The 12,088-nt window shown below is 43.2% G+C and overlaps 3 protein-coding genes across 6 annotated transcripts; all 3 read right to left on the reverse strand.

Moving 5' to 3' along the window:
• Positions 1 to 5,908: 5,908 nt before the first annotated feature.
• RB195_013455 (uncharacterized protein) lies at positions 5,909 to 7,683 on the reverse strand (the record flags this gene model as incomplete). Of its 3 annotated transcripts, XM_064203278.1 has the most annotated exons (2): positions 5,909 to 7,099; positions 7,183 to 7,611. In XM_064203278.1, the coding sequence occupies 2 exons, from the start codon at positions 7,609 to 7,611 to the stop codon at positions 5,909 to 5,911; spliced, it is 1,620 nt and encodes a 539-aa protein (XP_064059157.1). The 3 variants fall into 3 exon arrangements, with proteins under 3 accessions (XP_064059157.1, XP_064059158.1, XP_064059159.1); XM_064203276.1 differs by lacking the exon at positions 7,183 to 7,611 and having other exon boundaries at positions 5,909 to 6,802; XM_064203277.1 differs by having other exon boundaries at positions 6,964 to 7,683.
• RB195_013456 (uncharacterized protein) lies at positions 7,676 to 8,056 on the reverse strand (the record flags this gene model as incomplete). Its single annotated transcript, XM_064203279.1, has 1 exon — positions 7,676 to 8,056. One exon carries the CDS (start codon positions 8,054 to 8,056, stop codon positions 7,676 to 7,678), a length of 381 nt encoding a protein of 126 aa, XP_064059160.1.
• Positions 8,057 to 8,277: 221 nt separating this feature from the next.
• RB195_013457 (uncharacterized protein) lies at positions 8,278 to 8,952 on the reverse strand (the record flags this gene model as incomplete). Of its 2 annotated transcripts, none has more annotated exons than XM_064203280.1 (1): positions 8,278 to 8,952. In XM_064203280.1, one exon carries the CDS (start codon positions 8,950 to 8,952, stop codon positions 8,278 to 8,280), a length of 675 nt encoding a protein of 224 aa, XP_064059161.1. The 2 variants fall into 2 exon arrangements, with proteins under 2 accessions (XP_064059161.1, XP_064059162.1); XM_064203281.1 differs by having other exon boundaries at positions 8,278 to 8,880.
• Positions 8,953 to 12,088: the final 3,136 nt, after the last annotated feature.

Here is a 12,088-nt window from a genome sequence, read left to right on the forward strand (position 1 = left end):
GTCAGTGCTAGTGTACTATTGAGCAGGACCATATGGAAGAGAGTACACTGGCTAAGCTCGGCGTTCATGTGTGAGGCATACGTCTGAATGAATGATGTTGAGATTAAAAAATACCCCTAGAAAATACGGTAATATTTGCTACTATCAACCACAATACTAATAGGATTTAATGAATAAATGAATAAAATTTTATGAAACGGAAGGCAGATCCACTTACTGTTAGAAATTCGAAAACTGTCATAAGAGAGGTGATCAATACAGTTCTTATTGCTGAATGATCATACAGCAACGACTGTAATGATTCGCAGAAAGTGCGCAAGTTTACACAGTAATTCAACGACGGAGTAGTGCAGTAAATAAAAAAAATTGAGATAACGGCCATCATTCAAGTAGATCGCAACGGTAGATCTTGTCCGCACAACCTGTTTTTCCTTACTACATTGAGAATCTGTATAAAGTGAAATATTTCCATATTATACTTCGATGTTACTCTGTATTAAGGGTAATAATACTTTTTCGATTTATTCGTAGACTCTCAACATGACAACTGCCACTAGAAGTTCAGTGGATCCATTACTCCTTAATGTTCCTCATGAAGGGTGATATGACTGAGAACGAAAATGTGCAGAAAAATGAAGAAATGAATGATGATCTGTTAACCTAGCAATGAGATAGTCGGACTGAAATTCGTTGACTGTTAATTCTCTATACATATCTAAAGGAGACACTGTCATCTAAAAATCAAAAAAAAAAACAAAGTCTACTCCCTATTTCTGGAAAAGAGCGCAAAGTGCGGACACCGTTTGAGAAAAAAAAACGTCTGGGCGGGAAATTGAATCGAACGGGGTCTTGCTAATCACTGGCGAATTGGGTTCCTTTGACTGTTCTATGAACTCCCCTAATCATTTGCGGCTAATTAACGGATGGAGAGGAGTGAGCCAATTGAAATTTACTTATGTTTGTAACTATAGATCATTGATAATTAAACCTATTACTCTAAACCTACCTTATTTTCTTTCGTTATTTTGGTTTAACCCAAGTATGTTCCCATATCCGATGATTCTTAGCCTTGGAAAGTACGGAGTCAGTAAGTCAGTTAACTGTGACCGTAGGGAAAATTCTGTTCGCAGAATCGAATAGTGTAAATAGCTAAGACATGCATTAATTGCACACTTATTAAGAAATAAACAAATTACATGCATTAAACAATTTTTTTTTAGCCAAAAACCACAAAATAAAAAATAGGAGGAAGATTTATAAAAGGCAAGAAGGAAAATCCCCATTTAGGGAACGGAAACGCGCCATCTTGCGTTTCTTGCAGCTCACTCTTAGGTAATAAGAAAACACGAGAAATTCAACTCAAAACTCATCTCTACACTTTATTTTGAGGTCTGGATCATAACAGGTGAATTTTAATCATGAATACTTTAGAATAGGCGGACAAAGTCCTATTTCACAAAATTGATGGATAATTAGGCAATTTCACAGATGGTGAGCTCTACGTGTTGGCAATTCCACAAAAAATAATATTTATTTACCAATTGTCAGCAAAAAACTACAAAATGCGATTAAAACTTTTTGACGGATAAAATAATAGCAAGATTCGACTGAGGAAAATGTTAGAAGTCGCCTCAAATTCAAAAAAAAACTTCTCCGCACAAGTTTTAGTGATCCAGAGTTCCTTGTTTTCACAGCGAGTACTAGAGAATGCGTGTTTGAGAGGTTGTTGAAGATGTCAATCTAAGCGTAGACGATGGATTGTTTAGATAGAAAAGTTTATCGAATAAAATGTCGAAAGAATCCTTATATGTATGTAGAGAATACAATGCAATTTAAAAGTGTTTACAGAATATAGAAAAAATCGAGCAACGGAAAAGAAAAAAGTCATTCTTTTTCTCAATTGGGAAAAGTTAAAAATTATTATCATCGCGGCGTCAAGGTATTTTTATGTGCAAGTGATTTAATACCTGAGAAACCTCCTCTACTCTCTTATCAACTTCGCGTTGTGAAAATTTCCTTCATCATCTTCCAGAAAAACAACAAAGGGAAGTTTTTTTTTGTTAAGCGTACACTTCACGGAACAAGTGAAAGGAACACATTCGAGGAGGAACTCGAGGAAAACGAAAAAAATGTCCGTCTGCTCATTCAGTGCTGATAACAAAATCAACATCATTGCGCAATGAACAAATCAATCAATAGATTCGAAAATTAGTATTTTGAGAATACTTGTAATTTGTTTCTTGTTTAGTCGGTTTAATCTTAGTGCCCAATTTATTAAGCTTTTTTTCTAAATAAAATATGTAAATTATTATAAAGTTGGATACAGAACTTCTATATGATATTAGGTTCCGAAAAAAGTTAATGCAATTCTTCTTTTTTTAATTTTTAGTGTTACATTCTCAAAGAAAACTGACATCACCATTATCGCGGGACCTCCGCGGCACTACAACGCTCAGTTAACCTGCGGCGCGGCGGCGGTCATTCACCCAAAGGCTCCATGACGTCCTTTACAGATTTTAAATTTAAAGGACACAGCGTCCTTTAAATTCTCATTCTCTTCAGGAAACATATTCCGTCAGATCCTCAGTATTAGGGAGACGGGCCACTCCGTCGTTCTTTCCCCAAATTTGGTTTTATTTTTGTTGGTTTTTTGTTGGTATTTTTTATGTTATGTCATTATGTTTGTATTTTCTTATGATTTAGTTACCCAAGTTTGAGGTACCACTGTATAAAGTATTACCGAACACTGGTGAAGACGTGTAGCAGAAGGAAGTCCGGAAAAATTTTGTTTAACCAATACGTCACGTCGTCATCGTCAGATCACTGCACACTATCTATCGATGCTAAACTTGTTACCCAGCCAAACTTCTTGACATTTTATAGAAAAAATGAATGAGAACGTTAAGAAAATGGAAATTGCAGGTAATTTCTTATGCTATGAAGTAGTTATTTTCCTGAGCAAAACCAACATTGTCAATGATCTTTATTTTGGCTAACGTTTTGGCGTCGTCGCCTTCTTCAGCCGGCAATGTCAAAGAAGCAGACCAAAATCATTATAAATCTTAATAACTACATGATTCAACTATACAATGCCAAGATTTGGTAAAAGTGTGAACTCCGAAATTTCCTGTTCTAATTGAAATTCAGACGGAAAGTGGCGCTGATGATAGTACCTAAGCATTTCGCATAGGAACTACTCAGGAACTAAGGAACGTGCTGTGCTACGGGGTGTCTAATGGTTTGAAGTCGGGCTGATTCACCACAATTTCCTGCAAACAGGTAGTTTTAGAAAATCCACGGAATGCATAAGGTACTCCAACCTACGTGTGCAGCAATGATGAACTGAGAGAAGCTCTAGTCCTTTCGCATGATAACGCCGATATTCATGCCACATAACCGATCCTGCAGAAGCTGTGCCAACTGTACAAGAGCTGTAGGTTATGGAATCCTACCTTATCCAACAAATTCACTGGACTCCTTGCCCACTGATTCTCTCTTATTTAAAGGCATCACCCCACAAAACTGGTGTGGTACGGATTTTCAGGTGGACATTGCCTATAAGGAGTCGTAGATGATTGGCAGGAGGGTGATTCCGTCCATTTCTTCCTAATTGCCGTAAAAAACGGCCCAGAAGATGCGAGGCGTGCACAAGGCTGGAACGCTCCAATCGAACTCATTGTGGAAAATAGCGCCCCAGAACGCGCGAAGCCGCTTCCGGGCCGTTTTTTACAGTAATTAGGAAGAAATGGTCGGAGTCACCCTCCTCCCCATAATCTACGACCCCGTATAGGCATAACAAACCTGGAACCCGCACCATCCCAGATTCGTGGGGTGATTCTTCCAAGCATCTCGGCAACATCTTGCAGAAATAAAATGAAGGAATGTTATTAAAAAAAATAAGTTTATATTGAGAAGAGTTTCCGTCAGTTCATGGACTCCGAAATTCCAGATTTTTCGGTGCAAATTAACTGTTGGCTCGTTCGCAAAGGTTCCGATCAATTTTACTTCTATTAATATGATTGCTGAAGACTCCCATCAACGTGCTTAAATTTCTTAAAAAGAACAGAAGAAAGTGTTGTTACGGAAAAGAAAAGGTTAATTCCGTAGCAAAAATTTATATATGGTGCCACTAATCTAAGGTTTTCTGGTTCAGTTAAGAAAGGCGATGCGGCCACAGAAAGAAGTATGAAAGAAGTTCAATGTGGTAACATTGTGAAACGATACGGAGTGACCTCTGGACTAAGTCCGAGATTATTTGTTCACATTGGAGTAGAGAGCGAACTTATAAAGCTGAATATTACCTGCGGATGCATCAAAAGGATAATCGGCATAAAGCCATAAAAAAAATCGCGTTACACAATCATATCTATCTGGGCAGGAAACAATCTTTGACCTAATTAAATGAGCTCTCGGCAACAGAACATTCCATTACGTAGAGACTTTCGATGCTAAGTCGCACTGTAGAAAGTTGAAACAATTCAAATCATATCATCTTATAGTATTACGAAGTTTTTTTCTTTTCATTTAAGGATCGCCAAAATAAGGTTATAAATTTGCTAGAATAGGACGTGGAAGGATCCTGGATTCCGTCAGCAGCAATTATTGAGAGAGAAAATCGCCCGTGTCTCTTTCACTGCCATATGAAAAATGATATTGAATAGTTCCTTCATATATAATCAAGATACAACAGATAGAAAATGAGGATAAGAAATTTTCAGATAAAAATATTCCGATTTAAGAAAGACGAGAAATGGAAGGATTCCTAAATTGTTGGCATATATAATACCAGTCTGAATGTCCGGCTAAAGCCGGACTTCAGACTTTCGATGGTTTTAGCATCGCTCCCCTTCACTGATCAATGAAAGTTAATAGTAGTAGTGTTTTCTGTAAAATTAGATTTTTTAAACAACGCTTTCCTTCTCTTCTTTATATTATAAATTAAGGCGAAAGATTACGGAGCTCTCCTTCTAAACGCGTCAATTCTACATTTGGAGAACATTCAACCATCAGCGACAAACACCCCTTCGATGCCAGATTAATGTAGATACTATTTGAAAGCATTACTCGAAGTATGGGTATTCCTCCTGATTTCCCCCTATAGTTATCATGAAATGATGTTTTAACATAAAATGACGTGAAAGAAATCATCCTACTGATAACGTTCCACGTCAGATCACGTAAACATCTTGCTACTATTTAAGCAGCTGTTTGCATGAGTGTTTCCACTTTCTGAGAACGGCATGCTACAAACTTGAGGCGAACAAAGAAGGAAATATGCACACGGAGCAGTCATGACGGTGAAGAGCCAAGCGCCCAGTGGTCACGGCTTTGAAACGGCTGCAACTATTTATCTTTTACGTCATGCATCCTGTGTTATTGCGCACCAATGACCGGGTCCACCGACGCCGTTGGACCCGCCGCACCCCTTCTACTGGTATCTGGCGCCGATGGACCCGTCGCACCCCCTTCTATTGGTATCTGGCGCCGCTGGACCCGTGGCTCCCCCTTCTATAGATGTCTGGAGCCAGTGGACCCGTCACACCCCACTTTATAGCTTTCTAGCTCACAGACACACGTGACAGAATAAGCTTGTTATTATGTACCAGTCTGAGCGTCCGGCTAAAGCCGGACTTCAGACTTTCTGTGGTGTTTGCTTCGCTCGCTTTCACTGATCAACGAAAATTAATATTAGTGCTATTAGTTCTATATGTTGGACTTGTGTATCTCCAGCAATCCTTCTTCCTTTTTTATATTATAACTAAATGCGGAAGATTTCATAGTCTTCTTTTTAAACGCGTCACTTCTACATTTGCAAAATATTCGAGCTTCAGCTTCAAACACTCCTTATCAATATATTATAGACAATATTTAAAAGTATCTTGCGAAATATGGGATTTTCTCCTGTTTTCTATAAACGGTTATCAAAGAGTGGTGTTTTAGCATAAAATAACGTGACATCTTCTTCTTCTTCTTCCCAGCGTTTGTCCCGCATTGTTGCAGGGTCCGCTTTTCTGCTTCTTGTCTTCCATTTGGTTCTATCCATTGCATCAGCCGTACACAAACGCACATCTGTCATATACAGCTTCACACGGTCTAACCAGCGAATCTTCGGCCTCCCACGCGGCCTCACTCCTGAAACGTCGAGCTTCAGTGCGGTTTGGGCCACAGAATCTTCCTCTCGCCGCAAGACGTGACCGAACCATCTCAGTCGGGCCTCCTTCATCTTCTCAGTTATCGGGACGACGCCGAAGATGGAGCGCACAGTGTCGTTGGATACTTTCTCTTTTAGCGTTACACCTATTGTCCAGCTTAACATCCGCATCTCCATAGCGTGCAGCACTCTTTCCAAGGCTTTCGTCGTCGGCCAGCACTCGCATCCGTAAAGGGCAACAGGACGCACAACCGTCCTGTAGATCTTCGACTTCAGTCGAACAGGGACTTTCTTGTCGCACAGTACCCCTGTTGCCATTTTCCACTTCATCCATGCAGCATTAAAACGTGCTCGACCTTCTTGATCAATGTCGCCTGTGGAAGTCACTTTGGATCCAAGGTACTTGAAGCAGTTCACCTTGTTTAATTCGGTGCCATCAACACGAATTGAACCATCCTCTATCCTTGGTCCGCACTCCATGTACTCAGTTTTTGATGTGTTGAGGTGCAATCCATGTTGCTGCAGCCGATCCTTCCAAGACGGTGCTTGTTTCTGAAGATCATCTCGAGACTCCGCCGCGAGCATGACATCGTCGGCAAAGAGTAGAGTCCACGGATGCTGCTTCTGGATTTCCTTCGTTATCGTGTCCATGCACAGTATGAACAGCAGAGGTGAGAGGGATGAACCCTGATGAACCCCTACTTGTACAGGGAATGGCCTGCTTGTTCCAACAGCACATCGTACAACGCTGGTAGGCTTCGCATAAAGTAGCTTCGTCCACCGCACATATTCTTCTGGTACTCTATGCGACCTCATGGACATCCATAACAGCTCATGTGGGACACGGTCGAAAGCTTTCTCGAGATCGAGAAAAACAAGATGCACACTGCGGTTCTCTCTCGATGTTTCTCCAGGAGGATTCGGACAGCATGGATAGCATCTATAGTGCTGCAGTCCTTCACAAAGCCGCACTGGTTGAGTGAAACGCTAACAATTTTCCTCAGACGAGCTTCCAGGACACGCTCAAAAACCTTCATCGTATGGCAGAGCAGTCGTATAGGCCTGTACGAGGTGCAGTCAGCAATGTCTCCTTTCCCTTTCCAGACAGGCACGGTCACGGAAGTTTGCCAAACGTCTGGAGTCCGTCCTTCTGCAACGATCTTGTTAAATAGAGTTGCGAGCCACATGGACCCTCGATCTCCTAGCAGCTTCCAGACATCAGCAGGTATGTCATCAGGACCGGTTGCCTTGTTCGACTTCATTTTTGCGAGGGCAGCACTGACTTCGACGGCAGTAATTGGTAGAACAGGACCCTCGACACTGGGAACGGTTGGGATGGGAGGATGACAGAACTCTTCGTTACACAAGTGATTGTAGTACTCTCGCCACCTCTCCAGGATCTGACCAGAGCGGCGCAGAACGGCTCCACCAGCTCCCTTAACGATCTTGGTGTTTTCCATATCCAACGTTGAGCGATGACGCGCTCTGACTAAACGATACACTGCCCGCTCGCCTTCTCTGGTATCAAGCATGTCGTACACAGCCTTGTAGCGGTCCGACTTCGCGTTTGGAGACTGCTTTCTTAGCCTCCCTCTTCGCCGCTAGGTAAGCACCCCGACCTTCAGGCTGACGCGTCCTCCACCAGAGCTTATACTTGGACTTCTTCTCACGAATTACCGCCTGAACTTCCTCGTTCCAAAACCACGTAGCCTTTTGTACCTTTGGCTTACCTAGACTCGTCTTTCCCAGAGTGTTTTCTGCGGTCAAGCTTATAACGCTGGAAGTAGACGACCACATTTCCTCCACACTACGAGTAGGGTGGAGAAGTGTAGATGGAGCCACTGACGCGAACAATACCTCCTTTCGATCCTTCAGATTCCACCATTTGATGCGCTGTGTTTCCATCCTTGCATGTCTCTTCCTTAGACGGGAGATTTTTAAGTGCATAACGAGCAGATGGTGTTGGGCAGCGACATGGTCTGTAGGGATGACTTATGAATCCTGCAGAATTCGGCGATCTCCTCGGCGTAACATCCAGAAATCTATTTGTATTTGTGTTTCACGACCGCCGCCGGTGTACGTGATCAAATGCGATTTTCTTTTCCGATACTGAGTGTTAGCAATGATCAAGTCACTTCCAACAGCATACTCCAGGATTCGCAACCCGTCGTCGTTACGAGCTCCATAGCCGTATCCACCACGACAACTCTCGAATCCGTCTTTCCGAGAACTGACTGTCCGTTGAAGTCTCCTCCGATTAAAAGTATTTCTTCGCTTTCCAGGGATTGGACGTACTGCTCCAGATCCTCCCAAAAGCTTGCCTTCTCTTCTTCACTACAGCCCGCCTGTGGCGCATAAGCAGAGACGACTCGCAATTCCACTTTTCCTTTATCTACTTTTACAGCCATCAAGCGATCCGATAGTCGATCCACCGCTGTGACGCTATTTCTAAACGACTCGTTCAATATGATACCAACCCCATTGCGATTTGATGTGCCATGGTAGATCAGCTTGTAGTCATCGTCTAATTCCCTTGCCTTGGAGCCTTTCCAGCGAGTCTCCTGTATACAACATATGTCAACACGGCGTTTTCTGAGACTGTCAGCCAGTTCACGACTTCTTCCAGTAAGCGTCCCAACGTTAAGTGTTGCCAAGCGCACTGGATGTTGCTGGCGATGGCGGACTAACTTCTTTGGCCGGCTTCGTCCTCTAGCTGGTAGCCCTCGCATATTTGCCACATTGCCCGGGCGAGGACAATGCGCGTCGCTTCTGGAGTACGCCCTAGCTTCTGAAGAACACATAGTAGACATTAACAGTATGATGCGACGGGGGTGTTGTCCTCGGTCAGCTTGTCGCACTAGCAAGCTAGCAGCCTGGCACCGGAATCGTCGTACTATCTCCTCACTTAGCTAGCCTGTAGCCTTGGCCCAAGGACCGGGCTACTAGCCGTACACCTTTGTGGCATGGTTGAACCTGCCGAGACGAAGTCTCGCCACCACTAGCTGCCCGACGCCAGGGCCATCGCTGCGCCGCTTTGAGGCGTGAGGTAGGATTTGCAGCAGAAAATAACGTGACATCATCCTACTGATAAAGATAACGTTCCACGTCAGATCACATCCTGCTGCTACTTAAGCAGCCGTTTTCATGCGCGTTTCCACTTTCTGAGAACGGCACGCTACCAACTTGAGGCGAACGAACAAAGAAATAGATACGCGGAGGAGTCACGAAGGTGAAAAGCAACGTACCCAGTGTCCACGGCTATGAAACGGCTTTAACCATTTATCTTTTGCGACATGCACGCAAAGTTATTGCGCACCATTTCGATGCCGCGGGACCCGTCTCACCCCACGTTATAGCTATCTGGCGCCGGCGCACCAATTCGACGCCGCTGGACCCGTCGCACCCCCTCATATGGGTATCTGGCGCCGGTGGACCCGTCGCACCCCACTTTTTGAATTTCGTGACTGACACACACACAGACAGACACACGTGACAGAATAAGCCCGTTATTATATACCAGTCTGAACGTCCGGCTAAAGCCGGACTTCAGACTTTCCGTGGTGTTTGCTTCGCTCGCCTTGACTGATCAACGGAAATTAATATTAGAGCCATTTTCTATGAAATAGGACTTCTGAGTCTCCAACAATCTTTATTCCTTTTTTATATTATAACTAAAGGCGAAATATTTCATAGTCTTCGTTCTAAACGCGTCAGCTCTACATTTGGAGAACATTCGAACTTCAGCTTGGAACATTCCGTCGATACCAATACAATGTAGACACAATTGGAAAGTATTACTCGAAATTTGGGTTATCCTCCTGTTTCCCTCCAAGAGTTATCAATGAACCATGTTTAAGCACAAAATGACGTGAAAGACTTTATACAACTGATAAAGATAACGTTCTACGTCAGATCACATAAACAGCGTGCTACTATTTAAGCAGCTGTTTGAACGTGTATATCCAGTTTCTGAGGAACAGCGGAGCCGAGTAGGTGGAGCGCAACGCCGAAAGTGGTTACAACTATAAAACTTTTACAACGTCCCTAGCTTTACGACGCCGGCACACCAACTCGACGCCATTGGACCCGTCACACCCCCTTCTAAAGGTATCTATCATCGGTGCACCAACTCTACGCCATTGGACCCGTCGTACCCCCTTCTATAGGTATTTGGTGCCGGTGGACCCGTCGCACCCCTTCTATAGCAATCGACGCTGTGGACCCGTCGCACCTCCTATAGGTATCCGACGTCGTGGGACCCGTCGCACCCCTTCTATAGGTATCCGACGCCGATGGACCCGTCGCACCCCCTTCTAAGGCTATCTGGCGCCGATGGACCCGTCGCACCCCCTTCTAAGGCTATCTGGCGCTGATGGACCCGTCACACCCCCTTCTATAGGTATCCGACGTCGTGGGACCCGTCGCACCCCCTTCTAACGCTATCTGGCGCCGATAGACCCGTCGCATCCCCTTCTATAGGTATCCGACGCCGATGGACCCCTTCACACCTCATTTTATAGCTTCCTAGCTTCGAGGCATTAACTCGACGCCGGTGGACCCGTCGCACCCCTCATTTTGAATTTCGTGACTGACACACACACACACAGACACACAGACACACGTGACAGAATAAGCCCGTTATTATATAGTAGATCATGATCATGAATCATGATCATGATAATATAATGATAAAGATAAAAGACAAAGTATCTGGCTTTAATCAATCCGCTTGGAATGCGCCCCCACTTTCACTTCAAATCAATAATCGTTTGAGGTTTACGAACATGAAACTGGCCTATGCAATGACTTGCGGGGGCTAGCCAATTTGCCAAGTCGGTGTTTTTATCCTCCCGGACAAGTTTGGTACCAATTTACCGACACCGGAGGGATGAAAGGCTTGGTGAGCACTAGGGCGGATTCGGACCTTCGATCTATCGTGCAGGAAGCGGAACCTCTAACCACTACACTATACTTGCCACAATATAATATAAATAGACTGGAAATAGAAAAATGTTTCATATTTAGTGTTTTCTTGCCGTGTACTAGATTGGACTACGCTGGTGCCCAGTAGGTAATAGGTATTCAGTAGTTAGTAGTTGGGATAAAACAGTTTCAGAATTGGGGGGCTTGAATTATATAGCATAAGTTTTAACGGAAGAGATCCCACTTCCCTCCAGTACTTTTCAAAATCGAACTGCTAAATGGCTTCGTCTTTCTTATATCCTAGTGCTTTTGCCCCAAAACAGTAAAACTTTCGAACATAGACTAAAAAAAATTCGATTTACTCAATCTTTTGACTGCTTCTGGAACTTTGTAAATGGTACTTCCATTTTTTAATTCCAGAACTTTTCACTGCAAAAGCTATCTTCAACAAAAAGTGCGCATCGGTTCTATACCATCGCATTTTCCAGTCCAACCGCATTTACCCACTGTAGTGAAGCTCTTCTAGGGAAATTTTCCAAATTCATCTATCTGTCAAGCTTCTTAAGCCTATATTTCGTTTGTTTCCTGTTTTTTTTTTGTTGTTTCGGTGCAAATATCTCTAGAAGCTGAGTTTTGTTTTGTTTCACCAATATGTTTGGATCAAAATAAGTATTTTCTACATTGTTAATCGGGAATAGACAAGTGCGCTCCTAACTAAAAGTTTTGTGCTCAAAAGCTTCGCTTCAACAGAATTGGTATTTCCTTACTTATTCTTTTTTCAGCAAGCATATAATACTGCATTGTGATTCGATCTGAGCCAGTATATCGATTTGGCGAACTGCCATTGTTGCACCTATCATGAGGGCTTCTTGCTGGCTTATGCAAATGGAAGCCAGTAATATCTAAAGGCTGCTAGTAATTTGATACCTGCACAGCTTCTGGATATCTAACTTTCTTTCCTAGTTCTGGTTGGGTTGTGTACTAAATTTTCTAGCTGAGAATCCTATACGGAAT

The sequence above is a fragment of the Necator americanus genome, chromosome V (assembly GCF_031761385.1).
Source record: "Necator americanus strain Aroian chromosome V, whole genome shotgun sequence".
Classification (NCBI taxonomy): domain Eukaryota; kingdom Metazoa; phylum Nematoda; class Chromadorea; order Rhabditida; family Ancylostomatidae; genus Necator; species Necator americanus.